General features: G+C 36.9%; 1 protein-coding gene across 2 annotated transcripts in view; it reads right to left on the bottom strand.

Annotated features, from left to right (window-relative positions):
- CFI (complement factor I) overlaps nt 1–22855 on the bottom strand; it is a 70810-nt gene that overhangs the window by 34849 nt on the left and 13106 nt on the right. The window contains exons 1-2 of one of the 2 annotated variants that reach the window (XM_078069071.1): nt 21565–21734; nt 7781–7822 (exon numbers count right to left, since the gene is read on the bottom strand). In XM_078069071.1, the coding sequence (XP_077925197.1) occupies nt 7781–7822; nt 21565–21702 (180 nt within the window). In that variant the 5' untranslated portion in view covers nt 21703–21734. Of the gene's footprint in view, nt 1–7780; nt 7823–21564; nt 21735–22855 lie in introns of those variants that run through there. The other variant, XM_078069072.1, reaches the window with a different exon arrangement.

The raw sequence follows: 22855 nt of genomic DNA on the forward strand, positions 1-22855 counted from the left end.
CTTGGGTACTTACAGTTACATGCCCTTGGGTAAGTTACCTACCATCAAGAATTGTGTCTTTCCTCATCTGGAAAATGGGGCTAATATCTTCTATTTTGCAGGGCTATTGCAAGGATTAGAAATTATATACATATAATGGTTGGCAGGTACTAGGCATGAAATCAATGGGAGCTATTATTATCCTAAAGCCAACATAAAATTCTGCCTTGGAAGAAATCAATGAATCTCATAAGTCATATTAAGAAGTAAAAAAAATGGTGCTAAATATAGTCTTGTGGAATGAATTGATGAATGAAATTGGTTAATTTTATTAATAAATGCAAAACCATTTATTAAACTCCTGCTGTGTATAAAGTTTCTCTAAGATGAACGTACATGGGCTCCGTCTTCCAAGGGCTTGATATCTAGGCAATAAGACAGAAACATAAGGGGCGCCTGGGTGGCTCAGTCGTTAAGTGTCTGCCTTTGGCTCAGGTCATTATCCCAGGGTCCTGGGATCAAGCCCCACATCAGGCTCCCTGCTCGGCGGGAAGCCTGCTTCTCCCTCCCCCACTTCCCTTGCTTGTGTTCCTTCTCTTGCTATCTCTCTCTCTCTCTCTCTGTCAAAAATAAATAAATAAAATATTTTTTAAAAAAAAGATAGAAACATAATAGCTGGGGAACAAGGCAGATTGTGGTAATTGATATAGCAGTGGTACCAATACAACACAGTACTCTTGGAGAACCAGAGTGGAAGAGAGTTAGTCTTTCTAGGTGAATTTAAAAAGGCCTCATGGAGGTGGTAGCATTTGAGCAAGGTGAGGAAGGACAGATGCTAGCAGAGGGCTGGTGCTAGCAAAACACAGGAAGGATGGTGCAGAATGTATTTAGGGAATCATGAGCAGTCCCAACTGATGGGCATATGGGGTTTTGTATGCTTCAAATGGGGTGGTCACTGGTCAGGAAACTGTAAGAGGCAGCAGCAGTGGAGTATGAGAATGGTTTGGAAAGACACTCAAGCAAGCAAAAGCAATAGGAGTGGACAATTTAATCCATGTAGGTTTGAGGGTGGGTCCTAGGTTTTGAGGTTGAGTGATGGTGAAGATGTATAAATGCTATTATGAATTTGGTTGGGACCTGTTGAGTATGAAGTGTCTGAAGGACATGCATCTGGAAATACTTTGTGGAAAAGGGATATCTGGTGTGTTTCTAAAGCTTGGAAGACAGATTATTAGCTCATTTATTAGTTAACTCAATAAATGAATTAGTAAGCACCACTCTGTGCCAGAGAATGGCCTAAGGCTAGGACCAGAGGGATAAAACTCTCTATCCAACCCAAAGAGAGACAGGCAAGCCTGACTGACAATTTCTCTGATAGAGATGGGCTGGGGATGCCATCAGGACAGTGTTCTGGGCCCTGGCCTGACTAGGAGGCTCCAGCACATTTCCAGAAAGAGCTAATCTGGGCTGAGTTCTGAGGGTGCTGAGCAGAAGTCTCTGGCAGAGGAGGTGGTGGGTAGGCACTTTAGGCAGGACTGTAAGAAAGAGAACAGCAGGCTTGATTGAGGCTGGAGAATAGAAAGGGAGGGTGGTGGAGGATAAGAGAGCAGGTCCTGAGGGGAGCCACTTTAAGCAAGGAAGCAAATATGCATTTGAGGAAGATCTTGGAGATCAGATCAGACAGGCAGGAGGCCAACTAGACATGCAGGAATCCAGGGGAAATATATGGAGGGCTGGGAACAGACCAAGTGGGTCAAAAATGAGTTGTAAAAAGCCAGTGCTGGCTCCGTCCCCTAGTTGGCCCATCTAGAGGATGAGTGTCTCGTCCTTTAGTCTCCCCAGCCCCCAGCAACAAGTCTCCCTCTCTTTCTCAGTGTCCTCCAGCTGCAATAATAGCCAGTGAGGGCAGAAACAAATTGAACAATCTTTAAATACTGTCATGAAAACCAGTCAATTAAGACTATGCAAAAATTTGCATCAGCTCTGAAAGTCATTCCATCGAATATGCTTTTCAGTAAACTTTATTAAATCGCCACAGAAACAAGAGAATTTGACAAACTGGTCATTCACTACACTGGTTTTTGACACACTGATCTTTGAAGAAATCTATGAGTCACATACTTTTCATGGTTACATGTACCTTTTTTGTGGCACTTTAAGTAGAGTTGAAATTTTTGTAATTATTTAGCTCCTATAGCTTCCACTGAGAAGATTGTAAGTGCCCTGATAGCAGGAAATGTCACCGTTCTACATATCACCCTTATATTGAAAGAGAGACATTCCAATTGGGTGCAAGGAGAAAGCAGCTTGATTTTTTTAGGCTTTATCCCTTTAAATCCTTTCTGAGGACTCATTTTCTTCTTGGTCTTTGGACAGAAACATGGGCAAGTGTCATAACTTTTCAGTCATTCTTGGATTAGAGCAAAAACAAAAACAAAAACAAAAACAAAAAACTAAGACTTTTAGTCCCAGGAACAGTTGTAAAACAACAACTACAATATCCAGTTCTCTGTAATCACTGAAACTCTGATTTTCATTTTAGATGAAAGCTTCTTCTCTTTCCCAGCTCAGACTTGCTTTAAGGGCTATGGTAGAAAGGGCTATGGTGAAAAAATGCCCAAAAAACACAGAACATTGAGGAGAATTTATATTTAAGGAGCTGAAGATGTGCAGCAAGTAAAAGAGAGTTTGCTTCCCTGCTAGAGAGGAGTCCTTTGCTCCATGTGTCTAATGCTGCAGAGAGCTTCAGAGGATGAAGACTGAAAAAGGGCCACTGAATTAGATGAACAAAGATCATTGGGACTCTTCAAAGAAGTAGTCTTAGTTGAATGTTAGAAGCAGAAACCAGGCTTAGGTGAGTTGAGGCTAGAATGGGAAGTGAAGAAATGAAAGCAGAAGTACAGGGTAGCCATTTGATTGGCCTTGTGCTTTGACATGGGAGACTGAACACAGGCTTTAAAAAAGTCTCTGCTTCCGGGGCACCTGGGTGTCTCAGCCGGCTAAGCATCTGACTCTTGGTTTTGGCTCAGGTTATGATCTCAGAATCGTGAGATTGAGCCCCTCATGGGCCTCTGTGCTCAGTGAGGAGTCTGCTTGAGATTCTATCTCCTTCTCCCTTTGCTCCTCTTGCTCATGCTCTCTTTCTCTCTCTGTCAAATAAGTAAATAAATCTGTAAAAAAAAAAAAAAAAATCTCTGCTTGCTCTCCAAGGTCCACTAAAGTGAGGGTAAAGGAATTTTTTAAAATAAGGTGTAACCAATACACCCAAAGCGAATGGGGAGATTGTTAGAGGCAGTTAGTTAGGTTGTAACAGGATGCCTGGAGGCCAGCAAAGAAGTCAAGGCCAGCTATCAGGAAGTCAGGGGCCTGTCCTGGCAGCACTCCAAAAAAAAAGCCAAGCCAGATTAAACCAGACAGGCCCAAGATGGCTGATAAGATGGATGGGTTGGATCAAGGCTTCAGGGCCCGAGGTCTCCACAGTCCACCTAGCAACAAGAGACTTGAGATGTTATCAAAATTTTGAAAGCTGGAAAGCAGGCGGGCTGGTGGTAATAGATTTAGCAGACCAGATGGAACTAAAAGGCCTAATGAGGAAAGGCCATAAGAATAAAGCAAATTCACCCCACAGACCCCAGAAAAGTTTAGGAATTAGTACTTTTGAGGGGCGCCCAGGTGGCTCAGTCATTAAGCATCTGCCTTTGGCTCAGGTCATGATTCTAGGGTCCTGGGATTGAGTCCTGCATCGAGCCCCACATCGGGCTCCCTGCTCAGCAGGAAGCCTGCTTCTCCTTCTCCCACTCCCCCTGCTTGTGCTCCTGCTCTCTCTATCTCTCTCTCTGTCAAATAAATAAATAAAATCTTAAAAAAAAAAAAGGAATTAGTACTTTTGAAGAAGATGGAATGACTAAAAATCCAGGCAATTGTTTAAAAGAAATGTTTGTATAAACTTGTTATAAAGGAATCTGATATAAATAGCAGAAGAAAAAAAATAGCAGAAAAAACAGCAATGATTTGAAAGTGGTTGTCTCTGGATGGAGAAAATCAGGGTGAGGATGGGTGTGATAAGGGTATTTTATAAGCAAAGATAATTGGTTCATGATCTTATCTGACTGGTCAGTATCTATGCCCAATAACATATTTACATTAACAATTAAACCTTTTTAGTATTACCATGGTTTTAAGCCTCATTTGTCTTTGTAAACTACACACATGGATTAATTTGATAAACATAATTAAATGAAAAAGAATATCAGTGTGCTTTCAGCAGAGAAGAATTAAGTATTAAGCTTTGAAGGAAAATGGATGGGATAGTAGCATAAAGGGACACAGAATAAAGAGAGACTTTGTTGTTGTTAGGATATAGGAGATTTCATAACAACTATAGGCTAAGATCAGGAATCTAACAGAATAGGAAAGACTGAAGCTTTAAGAGGAAGGGAGCAATATTGTTGAAACACAACTGAGAAAGATATAGAAGAAGGTATGATCAGGGAACGGTGGAGAAGTTTGCCTTAGAAATTAAGCAGTTTCCTATTCCTACAACTTTTCATTGTAAGTTAGAATCAATTTTATAATAATATTACATTTTAAATTTCAGGTTGATGGTAATGGCTAACACCAACACAGTGGCTGTTGACAATGGCAATAATCAAATGAGAGCTAGAAAGTTATCGTGGGGCAGTGGATGGGGACAGAAGAGTAAGGTTTATTTATCTGCTATGTAAAACATGATGACAGCAGGCTTTAATGCTGAGGGGACTGGGTAAGTTACATGTGTCTATGGGTCCTCAATGCCTAGAGTAGTGGGCTGATGATGTCTAAAGATATTATTAAAGGGGTTTATAAATGTATTTGTATACCAGTCTTTGCCTGAATCAGATTATAAATTATACCTCATACAGTTATGTGAACTCATCTTTCCAATGTATGTAGATGCTATTAAGATTACTAAGCAAAATTATTTAAATCATCACTGAAATTATTGACTTTGTCCCTTCCTTCCCTCCCACAATAACAGATACTAAAAGAACAATTACTATTATGTATGTGGTTGATGATATAAGATGGGGTGATGGATCAAAAGGTTTCTTAGTGTTTATCTTTGTGGTAAACATTAATACCGTTTAGTAAAATCTTATTTTACTCTACTTCCGGGTAAATGGGAAGATTGCATTCCTTCCTGAGGTTGGACATGGTGGTGACTTGCTTTGGCCAATGAAATGTAAGCTGAAGGAACATATAATGCTCGATGACCTGTCCTGACATGGTGATCATGGAGACATGTATTGCAGAGACAACATAGGACCAAAGCAGCTCACAATGCTGGGCCAACACATGGAGGACAGGTTCCCTAGAGAGTCACCCAGACCCACAGCGGACTTTGCATGAGTAAAAACTAACTTCTGTAGTGTGAAGCCACTGAGATTTTAGAATTGGCTTTGACTGTTGCATAACCTAGCCAATACTGTGTAACATAGGCTAGGTATCTAGATATACATAGCTATCTATATCTAGATAGTCCTCATAATCCCAAACCTTGAGAACCACTTATCTAGAAAGTATGGGACCTAAATCATTCTGTGTATGAGCTATGTGTGAATTGATTGAAGCATGCTAAAGTAGTTTTTTTTTTTTTTTTTCCATTTTTATTTAGCCTGGAGTAATGAGCTATAAAAGACCTACCAAATACATGGATCAGGTATTCCCAATTATGGCCCTAGACCATCTGCATCAAAACCACTTAAGGTGAATCATCTTGTAGATGCAGATTCTTGAACCCAAACAATAGATCTTCTGAATCAGAATCTCTAAGGAAAGACCTTGAAATTTGTAGCTTAAACACGTTCCATAAGGATTCTTAGGCTCCCAAAGACTGAGAACCACTTCTGTTGACCAATAACTTCTAAAGTGGGTTACATATAACCTGGGAGTGTGAAGATAATCAGGTGGGTAAAGTAACAGAAATTATATTAATTTGTTTGTTTTATTAAAAAAAGTAGGAAGAAATTAATCCTTACTAATATTCAAGTATGGATTGGCATGTGTGCCTGCACTCATTACATATTAATTCAATATTTATTGAGCACCTACTATGTGCCAGGCACTGTTCTAGGTCCTGGGGATACAAGAATGAACTGCACAAAGTCATAGAGCTTACATTTCCAGTAGAAGACAGACAAAAATGAATAGAGAATAAATACATAGTATAACATAAGGTGACAAATGCTATGCAGGGTAAGAGGGATAGATATTGGAGAGTGTGAGGGGAAGGAATGCTATTTTGTATAGAATTGTCAGGGAAGACTTTGGGGGAAGTTTTTCCTTGAAGCAGAGATATGAAGGTGAGTGAGCAAGCCAGGCAGGTATCTAGATGTGAGGTGTCATGGTCAGAAGAATTAGCCAAATCTATAGGGGAGAAGCATGCGTGATGTGCTCTTGGTCTAGAGAGCAGGTGTGGCTGGAGGGGAGTAAGAGGCTGGAAGAGAACAGGAGTAGATGAGGTCAGAGAACTGGAGGGATGGGTGATCAATCATATAGGACCTTATTAAGTTACTGTAAAGACCAGCTTATTCTCTGAATGAAATATAAAGCCACTGGAGGGTGTGAGCCCTCCAATATTTAGAAGTTAGGCAGATGATAAAGAATTTGTAAAAGAAATAAGAAGATATGGTCAGTGAAGTAAAAGACAAATAAGTAAAAAATTGTGCACAGAGGCAAAGAGAAGGAAGGAGTGACCAGCAGCTGTGTCTAATGCTTCTCTAGTTAAATGGTGACCTTGAAAAATGTAATTTTGGTGGAATGGTAGGAATTCAAACCTGGCTGGGTTCAAGAAATGATGGAAAAAGAGAAACTGGGCACAGCAAATTTTTGAGAGTTTAGATGTAAAGGGGCACAGAGAAATGGGGGTGATAATTGGAAGGGGACATTGACTCAAGAGAGGGTTTTTGTTTTAAGATGGAGGATCATATACACATGCTGGATTAAGGAATATTACGGATTATATGATTTAGTTTTAGCTAAAATAATCTTCACAAGTGGGTAAGTGGCTTAAATATTCATAGTGTGAAATGAACACTGGATTGAAAATAATGCCAAAACGCAACACCAGTGGAAAAGCAAATGGCAGAATCTACACTTCTAACCCCAGTAGAAGATGTTCATCAGCCACATCATGGGGTTAAAAACATGAAAAGTTAATTAGATATGACAAGAAGTCAGCCCTGTCCCCCCAATTAGTAGTATTAAAATGAGTATTTGAAATAAAGATTTATATCTAATATCATTAATGATGAACCTCTCCCTATGTGTTTATTGTGTGTTGCTCTTTCTGAAGTATCTTTTGCAGCTAATATGCCATTAAATCAAATGAAAAAATTTTAAAATAATGAAGTGTGTTTAATGACATTATTCCATTAAGACTGATGAAAATTATTAAAATATTATTTATGTGCTTAAAATTGTATTTGTCTTTTAAGGTGCATTATTTATACAGCTGTGTATTTATTATTAGAAGCACATGTTCAAAAATTTTTAGCAATTATGACTATAGTCTACTCATCTATAAAACATGACTCAACTCCTTTAGTTACTGTTGCTTTTTTGTGTATGTGGATTTGTTTTTGCTTTGTTTTGTTTTGGCCCTTTCCTTGGTATTTGCAATAATGTAGCAATTATTTAGATGTGAATTTTGTCTTTTTATTCTAAGCATGACTACAATGACAACATTTTAGATAGATGGTAATTAGAAAATAAGAAATAAACAATCTCCTATTCACCCCAGTATAGAGCTGTATAACTTTACCTGTGTCATCTTTGTCCATTTTCTTTGTTTTTCATTTGTATCCTATAAACAAAGGAAAAAGAAAGATCAGCTATGACCAAAGCACAGAAAAGGCCTCCACTGCCCCCTTCTACTGCTAAGTAGCTGTGTGATCTTGGGTAAATGACTTTCTGATTCTGTTCTTCTATAAAATGTGGAAAATAAAAATATTCTCACAGAGCTGTTCTAAGGATCAAATGCAAAATACATAGGAAAACACAAATAAACATTTAAGACCCTATAGAAATGCAAATATGATGGTAACTGTGGTGGATTGCAAGTGGCCCCAGTTCCACCTTCCCTGCGTTCCAGTCCTTTGCTGTGCTTCTCATTGGGGGCAGGGTGTATTTTCTTAACTCTAGACTCTGGGTCTGGCCATGTGACTTGCTTTAATTAACAGGAGGTCAGCAGATGTGACACAGGAGATTGGAAAGTATTTGTCCAATTGGGTTTGTCCTTTTGCTTCTCTGCCAGAGCTATGAGAAGAACATATCAGGCTAGCAAAAAAGAACCACTCTAGCTGAGCCCAGCTTAGATGGGCTGATCACCAGCCAACCTGCTGACTAGTATACTAAACAAAGTCTTATTCCACTGAGATTTTATGATTTTATTATTATGGCATTAACTGACTGGTACAATCATCATTTCCCTGGAAAACACTGAGGGAAAAAATGGAAAAGATTGAAAAAGAGTAAACAATATAGTATTTGGTCTGTCTTCCAGAAGTGAATAAACACTCATATCCTAAAGTTAACAACCATACGGGAAGTCTTTCCATTGGAAGAGTTTTAGGCCCTCTGTGGCCTCAGTTTCTTCTCATCCTGGTCTTCGCTAGCAATTTTTTTCCACAATTTTTTCCTCTCCTTGGATCTGTCTATCTTGTATTATACCTGTTTCTGATATGAATCATGCTCTGATACCCCAACAACCAGATACTTAACCAGCGGCCATTCTATCCAGATAAAAAAGTAATGTTTCTTTATGAATACATAATGATGAGTTGTTTTAATTCACATAAATTATTTGAATTTTGTTTTATTTTTTAAATAACTACCCCATTTGTCCCAGGACCAGTATGTTGTTGCTGGAAATGGTAGGAAAATGGTTGTACGGTATGTTCAGGTAGGGTGGGCACTTATATCCTGTTCTTAAAAAATTAGGAATATTACTTTGGGGTCAAATCCATTATTTTTGCCTCAGAGATTTAAAAAAAATCATTGGCCTAGTTTATTGGTCTTGTTTTTTATTATGAAGGTAAGATGGCTGAAATTTTGTTGTTTTCATTTTTAATTAATTTTTAAAAAATAGGAAACACAAAGGAATATTATAAACAGGTGCCTATAAAATGTATATTTCCTTTTTTTCTTCTCCATTCAACCTACCCAGGCCAACCTCAGAGTCAACCATTTAATAGTTCTTTGTGAATCTTTCCAAAGATCATCATTGTACATGAACGCATATTTTATTTTCTAACTCTGCACCCCCAGCACCAGTATAATTTGCAACCAGTGGCCCTTTCCAATGTTTTGTTATTATAACCAATGTTATAGTGAATCTTTTTATATAATACACATCATTTCCCACATATAATAAATACATGTCAGTACTTACCTAAAATTGTGAAATTGCTGAATAAAAAAAATTAGCAGTTTTAACTTTGAAAGACACTGCCGAATTTCTCTCTATAGAGGTTGTTTTCATTTGCATTCCCAACATCAATATATGACAGTGCCTATTTTCCATAATCTTGACCACAGGACATAATACCTCAGTAAACGTTTTTATCTTTGCCAATTTGGTATATAAAAATGTTATCTGAGTATAGTTTTATTTGCAATTTTCCCCAATGAGTGAGGTTGAACATCTCTCAATATGCTCAAACTTAAAGATTTTTATTTCTCTCCTTCCACTAACCATATCTTTTTCTGATGTATACTGGATTGTTGTCTCGTTTTTTTTGTTTGTTTGTTTGGCTTTTTTGTTTTGTTTTGTTTTTTTGTAGGAACTCCATATGTTAAAGAAACCAGCACTTTGGAATATGAGTTGCAAAAAATTGTTCATCTATTGACTAATGGCAAGCCTAGTGTATTTGACACACAGAACAGATACTTTTTTAAAAAAAAAGATTTTATTTTAGAGGAGAGAGCGAGAGTGCAAGCAAGGGGAGGCGGGAGAGAGAGAGAGAATTTCAAGCTGACTCTGCATGAGCATGAGCATGGAGCCCAATGCCAGGCTCAATCTCACTACCCTGAGATCATGACATGAGTGGAAACCAAGAGTCCGACGCTCAACCAACTGAGTCACCCAGGTGCACCCAGAACAGATACTTTTAAAACATTACCCCCACACAACAAAATTATTTTTAATAGAAACCATGAAAGAAATGAACAATAAATTATGCAGAAAAATGAAAACAGCAAACATTTTCTTTCATTGAAATTCATATATATATAAAACCATGCTTATAAAAAATAAGAATAAAAAATACAATACAGTACAAATAAGGAAAAAACAGATATTTTTAACTATATAAATGTATTTAATGAAAAAGGAAAAGAATATACCTATATACAGGTCTGTTATAGTAATGAATAATAATATTGCAGGTTTTAAAAAGTATTTTATTTATTTATTTATTTGAGAGAGAGCGAGAGTGAGAGAGCACAAGCGGGAGGTGGGCAGGGGGGAACGGCAGAGGGAGAGAGAGAAGCAGACTTCCCACTGAGCAGGAATCCCAACACGGGGCTCAATCCCAGGACCCTGAGATCATGGCCTGGGCTGAAGGCAGACTCTTAACCGACTGAGCCATCCAGGTGTCCCAATAATATTGCAGTTTAAGAACAATTAAATATATTGATAAAAAAGAATAAATTTCATTTTAAAGATATTATTCAAATTTGGTAAAATATGTCCTGTATGTACTATTGTTTGCACTTGGCACACTGTCTGGTCTGCACTGTTTTACTATTTTATGTTTTAAAAACAAAAATTCCAATTGGCCATTAGAATGAAAAAACTGAAAACTCAACTTGTTTCTTCAACCCTTCATCCTTACAATTCACTGTGACAACACTGTTTATTTTGAATCTATTTACATTCAGAAAAATATGATAACACAGAATTTGGAGACAAGAGCTGTACCTAAAATGAGCTTGAACAATTCCAGTGCATAATGTATATGCGACTGCCTCTATCAGGGTTGAACTGAGAGTTGACTGAATTAACTTAAACTTACAATACAATGTCTACTAAAGGATACATTAAAAAAAAATGCCCATTTGAGGTTTACATCTGTATTTTAAAAACTCAATCTCATTAATCCCAGCAATTGTTAACTGTACTGTCTAATATAAGAGCCACTAGCCAAATGTGGCTATCTAAATTAAAATTAGTTAAAATTAAATTAAATAGGAATTCTTCTGCTTCCAGTCAAGATTGAATAATAGGGACCAGATTTACCTTTCAGCCTAAAACAACCAAGAAATGGACAAAATATAGAAAGCAATGATTTTCAAGATACTGGACATCAGGCAAAGAAGGGTAGTGATCCCTGAGAGTTGAGAAGTAAATGAAGAAGCCGTATAATTGTTCCATTTAATTGCCTTAAGAGAGTTCCAAGACTGTGGTGCAGAGATGGAACTTGAGCTGAACCTAAGGGACTCCCTGAGCTGAAGAGACAGATCTGAGAGTCTGAGGACACCAAAGCAGCTATTGTTCACAGAATCGAGTACTGGAAAGAAGTGAGTGGAATAGAAAGCGAACTTTGGAACTCCTTAGCATATCCCCTCTGAGTGTTCAGCGAGTATTCATCAGCACCTGGGTGTGAAGAAACTACCGCAGACTGGGGAAAGAACTACCCAAAAAGAATTCTAGGTGACAGGGCCCACATTCAAAAAGGGCCATGAATAGTGCTTGTTCTCATCACTTGTGATTCGTAGGGCATTTGGAAGTGTACACAGAAGGATCTTGCCTCAGTAGTGTGGAATAATTAGTCCTAGACTGAGTACTATTCTGGTCCTATGTAAGAATGCTTAAAGCCAAGACCTGAAAGGATCAAACTGTTTTCAGTAACTTAATTACATCTCAGAACAAAGTTCAAGAATATTTATAGGGATACAAAAATACTCAGCATCCAGCAGAGTAAAATTAATATTATCTGCCATCCAATAAAGAATACTAGACCTGCAAAGAGGCAGCAAAATATGACTCCTAATGAGAAAAATCAAGCAACTGAAATTCACCCAGAACACTAGCATAGATGTTAGAATTGGCAGGCAAGGATATTCAAATATTTATTATAACTGTAGAAACATGAAAAATATATAAGAGATAAAATTGAACTTCTAGCATTGTAAACTACAGTATTTGAGATAAAAACAATATACTGGATGGGACTAACGACAGGTAGGACTTGGCAGAAGAAAAGATTAGAAAACCTAAAGATTTCTCAAACAAGGTATAAGTGAACTGTGGAACAAGTTCAAGTGTCATGGTATGTGTGTAATTGGAGTTCCAAAGGAGAAGTGAGTGACAGGGGAACAAAAAATATATTTGAAGTAATAGTGGCTGACACTTTTCTAAATTTGATGAAAAATATAAATCCACAGTTCCAACAAGCTGAATAAACCCAAGCAGAAGAACCATGAAGGAAACTCCACGAAGGCATATCATACCCAAATTGTCAAATACCAGTGATAAAGAGAAAATCTTCAAAATAGCCAAAGAAAAGAGACACATTATGGGCAAAGGAACAAAGGTAAGTGTGACAGCAGAGGTCTCATCACTAATGCAAGTAAGAAGATAGTGGAGTAGCAGTTAAAAAATACTGGGGTGGGGGGAACCCTGTCGACTTATACTTCTATACCTAACAAAAATATCATTAAAAGTTTAAGGACAATGCTGACCTCATAAAATGAGTTTGGAAGTTTTCCTTCCATTTCTATCTTTTGGAACAGTTTCAGAAGAATAGGTATTAATTCTTCTTTCAATGTTTGGTAGAATTCCCCTGGGAAGCCATCTGGCCCTGGGCTCTTGTTTCTTGGGAGATTTTTGATGACTGCTTCAATTTCCTTAGTGGTTATAGGTCTGTTCAGGTTTTCTTTTTCTTCCTGATTCAGTTTTGGTAGTTTATACATCTCTAGGAATGCATCCATTTCTTCCAGATTATCTAATTTGCTGGCATATAGTTGCTCATAATATGTTCTTATAATTGTATTTCTTTGGTGTTGGTTGTGATCTCTCTGCTTTCATTCATGATTTTATTTATTTGGGTCATTTCTCTTTTCTTTTTGATAAGTCTGGCCAGGGGTTTATCAATCTTGTTAATTGTTTCAAAGAACCAGCTCCTAGTTTCATTGATCTGTTCTACTGTTCTTTTGGTTTCTATTTAATTGATTTCTGCTCTGATCTTTATTATTTCTCTTCTCCTGCTGGGTTTAGGCTTTATTTGCTGTTCTTTCTCCAGCTCCTTTCGGTGTAGGGTTAGGTTGTGTATTTGAGACCTTTCTTGTTTCTTGAGAAAGGCTTGTATTGCTGTATACTTTCCTCTTAGGACTGCCTTTGCTGCATCCCAAAGATTTTGAACAGTTGTGTTTTCATTTTCATTCATTTCCATGAATTTTTTAAATTCTTCTTTAATTTCCTGGTTGACCCATTCATTCTTTAGTAGGATGCTCTTTAGCATCCATGCATTTGAGTTCTTTCTGACTTTCCTCTTGTGATTGAGTTCTAGTTCAAAGCATTGTGGTCCGAAAATATGCAGGGCATGATCCCAATTTTTTGGTACTGGTTGAGACCTGATTTGTGACCCAGGATGTGATCTATTCTGGAGAATGTTCCATGGGCACTAGAGAAGAATGTGTATTCTGTTGCTTTGGGATGGAATGTTCTGAATATATCTGTGAAGTCCATTTGCTCCAGTGTGTGATTTAAAGTCTTTATTTCCTTGTTGATCTTTTGCTTAGATGATCTGTCCATTTCAGTGAGGGGAGTGTTAAAGTCCCCTACTATTATTGTATTGTTGTTGATGTGTTTCTTTGATTTTGTTATTAATTGGCTTATATAATTGGCTGCTTGGGAGGGGGGTGGGGGGATGGGTTAGCCTGGTGATGAGTATTAAAGAGGGCATGTATTGAATGGAGCACTGGGTGTTATACACAAACAATGAATCATGGAACACTACATCAAAAACTAATGATGTAATGTATGGTGAGTAACATAACATAATAAAATAAAATTTAAAAAAGTTTAAGGCAAATAACAACCTCTTTAGACATAAAAGCTGAAAAATTAATCACCAGTATATCTGCCTTACAAGAAAAGTTAAAAAAAAAAAAAAAAAGTCCTTTAAGCAGAAGGAAAATTATGCTGGATGGAAATCTGGACCTACCCAAAGGAATGATGAATACTGGAAATCTCTGGGAATACTTGATATGAGGGGGAGGTCAGCAAAGACAGTAGCTTTTATCTCTGCTTTGTACTTTTTCTTGTGGTATCTTTGACTTTGTTATCAGAATAATATTGGACGCATAAAATGAATTAGGGAGTATTCACTCCTTTTCTTTTTTGAGGGAAGAGTTTGAGAAGAATTAGTATTAATTCTTCTTTCAATGTTTGGTAGAATTTACCAATGAAGCCGTCTGATACTGGACATTTCTTTGATGAAAATAATTTTTTAAACTACTGATTCAACTCTTGTTATATGTCTGTTCAGAATTACTATTTCTTTTTGATTCAGTTTTGGTAATGTGTGTGTTTGTAGGAATTTGTCCACTCATCTAAGTTATCTAATTTGTTGGCATATAATTGTTCATAGAACTCTCTTATCATTCTTTTGATTTCTGTAAGGTCAGCAGTAATGTCTTCACTTTCTGATTTTATTTGCATCTTTTCTTTTAACAGTCTAGCTAAGGTTTGTCAATTTAGTTGATCTTTTCAAAGAACCAACTTTTAGTTTAATTGATTCTATTTTCCTACTATTTATTTTTTCCATCTACATTCTTTTTTTCTCCTTCTTTTTCTTCACCATCTTCCTCTTCTTTTTTTTGGAGGCTAAAGAACATGCTACAAAACAACCAATGGATCAGTGAAGAAATCAAAGGGGAAATAAAAAAGTACATGGAGACAAATGAAAATGAAGACATAATGGTCGAAAATCTTTGGGATATAGCAAAAGCAGTTCTAAGAGGGAAATGTATAGCAATTGGATCTACCTCAAGAAACAAGAAAAATCTCAAACAATCTGATCTTACACCTAAAGGAACTAGAAAAAGAACAAACAAAGCCCAAAGTTGGTGGAAGGAAGGAAATAATAAAGATCAGAGCAGAAATAAATGAAGTAGAGACTAAAAAATAGAAAAGTTCAATAAAACCAACAGTTGGTTCTTTGAAAAGATAAACAAAATTGATAAACCTTTCGCCAGACTCATCAAGAAAAATGGAGGACTCAAATAAATAAAATCAGAAATGAAACAGAAATAATTACCAACACCATAGAAATACAAAGCATTTGACAAAATTCAGTATCTGTTCATGATAAAAACTCCCCATTATAATCTTTATTATTTCCTAGCTTTGGATTTGGCTTGCTCTTCTTTTTCTGGTTCTTGTAAGGTTTAAGGTTAGGTTTTTTATTAAGGATCTTTGTTCTTTTTTAATGTAGGCATCTACTGCTATAAATGTCTCTGTGAGAACTGCTTTTGCCACATTTCATATGTTTTGGTATGTTGCATTTTTGCTTTCATTCATTTCTAAGTATTTTCTAATTTACTCTGTGATTTCTTTGACCATGGTTATTTAAGAGTATATTGTTTAATTTCCACATATTTGTGAATTTTCCAGTTTTCCTTCTGTTACTGATTTCTAGCTTTATTCCATTATCTTTAGAGGAACTATTTCTTATGACTTCAATATTTAAAAATTTTTTGAGACATGTTCTGTGGCCTTACATGTGGCCTATGCTGGAGAATGCTCTATGGGCACTTGAAAAAAATGTGTATTCTGCTTCCATTAGGTGTAGTGCTCTATATGTCTTGTTGTTAGGTCTGGTTGATTTATAGTGCTATTAAAATCCTCTATTTTCTTATTAATCTTCTGTCTAGATTTTCTATCCACTATGGAAAGTGGGATATAGAAGTCTCCAATGATTATCATAGAATTCTATTCTTCCCTTCAATTATGTCATTGTCTCATGTATTTTGAGCTCTACTGTTTGGTGTGTATATGTTTAAAATTATATATTTTATTTTATTTTTTTAAAGATTTTTATTCATTCATTTCAGACACAGAGATACAGAGAGAGAGAGAGAGAGAGAGCATGAGAAGGGGGAGAGGCAGAGGGAGAGGGAGAAGCGGGCTCCACGCTGTGCCAGGAGCCTGATGTGGGGCTCAATCCCAGGACCCTGGGATCATGACCTGAGCCGAAGATGCTTAACCATCTGAGCCACCCAGGCGCCCCTAAAATTATATATTTTAAATGAACTCTTTTGTCAATATCTAATGTTCTTTGTCTCTCATAACAAGACAAAATTAAGTTTAATCTTGTTTGATATTAATGCTGCCCCTTCCAGTTCCCTTTTGGTTACTATTTCATGGAATATTGTTTTCCATCCTTTCACTTTCAATCTATTTGTCTTTGGATCTAATGTGAGTCTCTTGTAGACAGCATATAGTTGGATCATGGTTAGTTTTTTAAAAAATAAATTCTGCCAATCTTTGCCTTTCACTGGAGAATTTAACCCACTTACATTTAAGTTGTTTTTAAGGAAGGCCTTACTTTTGCCATTTTGCAATTTGTTCTCTGTATGTATTATAATTTTGTTGTTCTTTATGTCTTCTATTACTGACTTCTTTTGTGTTTATTGATTTGTTTGTAGTGAACTGTTTTGCTTTTCTTCTCATGTCTTTTCTGTATATTTTTAAGATTTTTTGTGTGTGTGTGGTTGACATGGAGATTATACTTAACAACTTAAATGTATAGCAATCTAGTTTGAATTGATACCAACCTAACTTCATGAGCATATTAAAAACCCTGCTCTTATATAGGTCCATCCCCTCTTTTATGTTATGGTCACACATTACATCTTTAGGCATTGCACGCATGTTAACATAGATTTATAATTATTTTTTATACATTCTTTTAAATAATGTGAAATAAAAAGAGGAGCTACAAACCAAAAATAAAATTACACTGACTTTTGTATTTACCTACATAGTTATCATTATTGAAGTCCTTTATTTCTTCTTACGGCTTCTAGTTACTGTCTAGCATATTTTAGCTAGCCTGCAGGACTATCTTTCTTAGAGTGAATTTCCTGTCTACTAGTAACTAACTCTGTCAGCTTTTGTTGATCTGAAAATGTCTTAATTTCTTTTTCATTTTTAAAGGATAGTTTTGTTCGATATAGGATTCCTGATTGACAGTCTTTTCTTTCAGCACTTTAAAAATGTCATCCCACTCTCTTCTCCGTGCCTCCATGGTTTCTAATGAGAAATGTACTTCTAATCTTATTGAAAATCCCTTCTCGGGTTCCTGGGTGGCTCAGTCATTAAACGTCTGCCTTTGGCTCAGGTCATGATCCCAGAGTCCTGGGATCGAGCCCCGCATCGGGCTCCCTGCTCAGCCAGGAGCCTGCTTCTCCCTCTCCCACTCCCCCTGCTTGTGTTCCCTCTCTAGCTGTCTCTCTCTCTGTGTCAAGTAAATACATAAACTCTAAAAAAAGAAAATCCCTTGTCCATGATGAGTTGCTTTTCTCTTGCTGCTTTCAAGATATTCTGTTTTGTTCCTTGGCTTTTAACAATTTCATTATAATGTGTCTTAGTGTGGATTTCTTTGCATTATCCTTTTGGGGGCTGCTAAGCTTCCTAAATCTGTAGATTCATATATTTTTCCAAATTTGGGAAGTTTTTGGCTATTATTTCTTCAAATATTCTCTCTAACCTGTTCTCTCCTCTTCTGAGGTTCCTGTTATGTATATTTTGGTGTTCTTAATGGTGTCCCATAGGTCTTAATCTCTGTTAGTTTCTCATTATTTTTTTCTTTCTGCTCTTCAAACTGGATAATTTAATTGACTGATCTTCAAGTTCACTTACTCTCCTGCCTGCTCAAATCTGTTATTAAAACTCTAGTGAGTTTTTCATAGAAATAAAATAAAAAGAATAAGAAACTCCTCTAATCAACAACCAAAAACCTCTTCTAGACTTTGCAAATTGGCTCTGTGCTTGAGTACCCCTTCAACACTTAGTCAGGCCATTTTCAATTCTCTCTTAGCCTTCACTTCATGCTTGCACTGAGCCTAGAGATCATCTAGAGGTGTAGGCTTAGAGTCTTCTTAGATCTTTTCTGAGCATGCATCCTGCCCTGGGCATATGTGTTGCTTTTTAAATTCCCAAGTATTCACAGGGACTTTTGAATGGTCTAATTTCCCAAAGAAACTCTTTCCCTAAATTTTCCTCCCAAGCTTTGACACTCTACCATTTTTCTCAACTGTAATCTTTTGTCCCAGGTAGCTGCAGGTTGTTTGGTGCCTCACAATGTTGTTTTTGTTTTTTTAAGATTTTATTTATTTGTCAGAGAGAGAGAGAGAGCACAAGCAGGGGAAACAGCAGGCAGAGGGAGAAGCAGGCTCCCCGCTGAGCAAGGAACCTGATGTGGCACTTGATGCCGGGACCCCGGGATCATGACCCAAGCCAAAGGCAGACACTTAACTGACTGAGCCACCCAGGCGTCCCTATGTCACGGTGTTTTTGAGGAATTCCCACTGTCTTTCCACTCTGAGTGAGTTCTGAGTTAGGCAAAACAAAGACAAATATGTTTGATCAGTCTTTCCAGTATGCCCCAGGCAGGTTAGAACAGACAAACACCATTCTTTTTAAATAAAGTCTGCTCTGCTCCTTCTGGAGCTAGGAACAAGAGTTCCTCATGTGGACTGTCATCTTCAAGACTGCACTGAACTGGGGACAGGGTAGGGCAAGGGCAAGTAGAAATGTCACAAAGCTTTCCTAACATTTTAAGTTGCCTTTTCCTTCATTCAGTGTTCATTTGGAGGCTGTAGGCCTTTGATTAATAACTGGAGTTCTGACAAAGTTGGTTCTGACAGTCTGCATGATTTGTGTGTGTGTGTGCATGCGTGTGTGGAAAGACAACTGTTTGGATTTGCCTACTCTGCCATTTTGCCGACCTCACTCTCTGCATTGCATGTTGCTTCCTGTGCATATCGTCCTTCCATTACCTCATCACTCTGCTGAACATTACTCTCATTCTTTCTTTCCAAAATATTACCAATATAAACTTAGGTTTGTAATAAACTTCTAGGGTAAATAAAAATTTAAGGTTTTGGTCAGCGTTTATGTTACAGCACAATACTCCCACAGTAGTAAATAACCATATTGAGTGAAACATTTGGCTTCCCTATTCTCTAATATCCTTGGTTATTAATACAGCAGCCAATCCCTCTATGTCCTGGTTTTATCTCCCAGAGAAACCTGAGTCCCCTTATCTGTTTGGGCAGTAAAACCAGAATTCTCATTTCCCCTTTCAGAACAACCGAAGTCTATCCTGCTGCCAGTTCACTCCTGCCATTGACATAATCCACCTTCAAATAAGTCCATCAAAAAGTTTTGATATAAAAAAGGCATGGGACTTTTTATTCCTTAGAGGGAAATCTGGTCCTAGCTTTCAAAATAACAAAAATTTCTCCCAGATGTACATATTTTATTTCATTTAGAAAATGTAGACACATTTTAAAACTTCTTTGAACACATTTATGTTGTCTCTATGGCAACTTCCATTTAAAAATGGTTATCTCTCAGCATTCCATTTTCTTTTATAAATTAATATTTTAAGAAGTTCTGAAATTTTCACAAATATGACAATTCCTATAAACTGCTGTTTTTTAAAGGAAAGAAGACAACTTTATTATTGAATGATTATTCAGTAAAAGAGGCTCTTTCCCTTTCTGTAAGTGAAAAGTACTATTTTGTTTTGTTTTTTATTGTTTTTGTTACGGGAACCAAAAATGTGGCTGAAATATCTTTTCCTCAAAAACAAATTTTTCCTTATTCTAAAGTAACACACATTTATTTGGTATTTTAAAAAATGAATAATGAATAAAACAGAATTTCTGAATTCTGAAAATTCATAAATGTATAAAACAAAAAATAAAAATCACCAGTAATCTCATTACCTGAGATACCAATTGGTATCTATTTGATATATACCCTCCAGGAACTTTTAAATTGCTGTTTATATGAGCAGCTGTATCTGTGTATATGTGTGTGTGTGTATGTACACATACACACAGATACATGAATGTGTGTATATTTTCTTCTTTAACAAAAATAAGATTTTAGTAAGGACTTTTTTCTCAATAAATATAAAATGCATCATTTTCATAGCTACATGATAGCTCATTTATAGATGTACAATAATTTAATCAATTTCTTATCAATGAGCACTTACTTTATTTCTATTTGTTCTCTGTTACAAGCATTGCATATACATTTTAGAAGTTACAGGAAACTTAAATTAAGTAATTCTCATTTCTTAGGTAGTTTTCTTTAAATACTTGCTTCTCTAAGCTGGCATTAAGACAAAACAGTTTTTGTAATCCTGTTTCAAAATGCTTTGATCACAAAAGTGATCATCAATAATTGTCTAAAATATCTAGAGCCTATCTAACCATAATAGATGATCTTCCAACCTGGCTATAATCTGTCATACCAGTTTTGATTGCCCAAGTTCCCCACAAGGTTTCCATTCTAATCAAATGGATTTATTCACCTGGAGGAGACTAGGGCTTTACTATTCTTCTACCATAGCACTTGCTGCTTTTCCAGGCTGAAAAGGGTGGAAATCACTCTGTTTCTCTACACTAATCCAGAATTACGAATCCAGCTCAAATCCCACTGGTCCATAAACTCTTCTTGACCTCTTAGCAGGAAGGGATTTTCGCTCTCATTAAAGTCCCTCGGCACATGATATTTGTAACATTTTTGGCAATTAAATGTAACATTTTGGCAATTAAAACAGTTCCTTCTCAAAAGTTATTTAAATCTTGCTTATTATTTCCTCATTGTCATGTTTATGTCATCTTTCTACAACTGTACCGAAGGGCTATTGGAGATCAGACATGCTCTTTGCCCAGCACTATACCTTGCATGTAGAAGGAGTTTGGTAAATATTTTTTGATTTAATAGGATTACTATAAATTACAGATCTATATTAGTAAAATTCTCATTCAGTTCAATCTCTATGCACAGATGAGGGCACACGAAAAAAGCAATTTCTTAAAGCTCTTTCATCAAGATATTAACATAAGATCTTTATTACTAACTATGTACTGCCGCTGTTGGTATCTGAACTATGTAATCTCTAAGACAAAATAATATCTTTAAGATTTCTTTTTTTTTACTTTTTAATTATTATTTATTTTAAATTTTATTTTATTTAAATTCAATTAACATATAATGTATTGTTTCAGAGGTAGAGTTCAGTGATTCATCAGTTACATACAACACCCAGTGCTCATTACATCATGTGCCCTCCTTAATGCCCATCACCCAGTTACCACATCCCCCCACCCACCTACCCTCCATCAACCCTCAGTTTGTTTCCTATAGTTAAGAGTCTCTTCTGGTTTGTCTCCCCTTTTGATTTCATCTTATTTTATTTTTTCCTCCCTTCCCCCATGTCTTTAAGATTTTGCTTACATTTTTATAATATTTAAAAATCTAATTAAAATAGTCTACATAAATATTGAGTTACTTACCTTGCAAAAACTTATGCAGAAGCACAAATGTAACAAAATAACATGAGCAAGCTTCATGTTGGAGACTCTCAGTGTCTGTCTCTCTTCTGCACCCTGGGTATTCTTTTGAAATTTAATTTTTAACCTTTGAAAAAACATTTAGAAAGAGCAAGTGTCCTAAAGAGCTTTGTACTTTTGAACTCAGAGAATTTGGCTAAAATCCAGAGTTTTACCGTAACTGAAACCAAAAAAGACTTTCCCAATAAATAGCTGAGGGAGCTGACCAATAGGGAGTATGTTTCCTCCAGAGGAAACTGATTTCCCCACTTTGTTACTAGACAATGCCTCAATTCTGTTTTCTAGGGAAGACAGAAACTACACTGGAAGAAAATTTCTTATGTTTTTGGTAAAACAAAATTATGGTTTTTCCTTAAGGTGGAAGACAAGGAGATAAGAAGTAAAAGTATATCATATTGAAAGCTGTGATGAAGACATTAAAAATCCTCAACAAAACAGTACCTTTACCATGCATCAGTTATGCTATGATCAAATTATATCCTCTGAGCATAGAAAACTTTGTGAGGGTTCTCCCAAAGCAGACATGAGACAGAGTTGGGGGTACAAGATAACTTACTAGAAATTAACTCCTGTGAAAAGAAGGGAGGAGAAGCAGGAGTGAGCAGAGAGAAAAGTGAGACTGCATTGCAGGTTTAACAAAGCCCTGGTCAACTCATGGGGAGCTCTGGAGTGAGTGTGGCCTATCAAGTGTCTCTGGGTCAGACAGAAATGGCTAGACCATGAAACCCTGCCTTGCTCAGTCACCTGGTGTGGGCTGCCCAGGAAAGGCATCCCCTTAGGTGAGGCCCTTCTCTGCAGCTGAGGCAGACCCTGAAGGATCCGACATTTAGTTGCCATCAGAAGTGTCTGCTGATCACACTTTTCACAGCTAGGGCAGCAAAACCTTCCATGAAGTGGGATCTGGGAAACTCATCTCCCTGTCTTTCAGAGTCCACCATTTGCTGTCTTAGATCTACTTTTTGTATATGCTCCAGCAGTGGCTCCTTCCAAATCGTAGGAGGCCTTTCTTCCTGGGGGAAAATTTAGAAGAGGGAAGTGGTAAGAAAAACTAGAGCCCTGGCTCTTGTAGTGGATCTTGAGGCTGCAGGTGATACTCATCCTCTGCCTCTTTCCTATCTATTATAGATTCCTTTCACCTTAGCTTCCACCTCTGACAGCCTCAGGTGTTTACCTAATGTCATGACTCACAAACTTCCTGGAGCCCCTGGTTACATTTCCTTCTCAGACCATAGTT

The sequence above is a fragment of the Halichoerus grypus genome, chromosome 3 (assembly GCF_964656455.1).
Source record: "Halichoerus grypus chromosome 3, mHalGry1.hap1.1, whole genome shotgun sequence".
NCBI lineage: Eukaryota > Metazoa > Chordata > Mammalia > Carnivora > Phocidae > Halichoerus > Halichoerus grypus.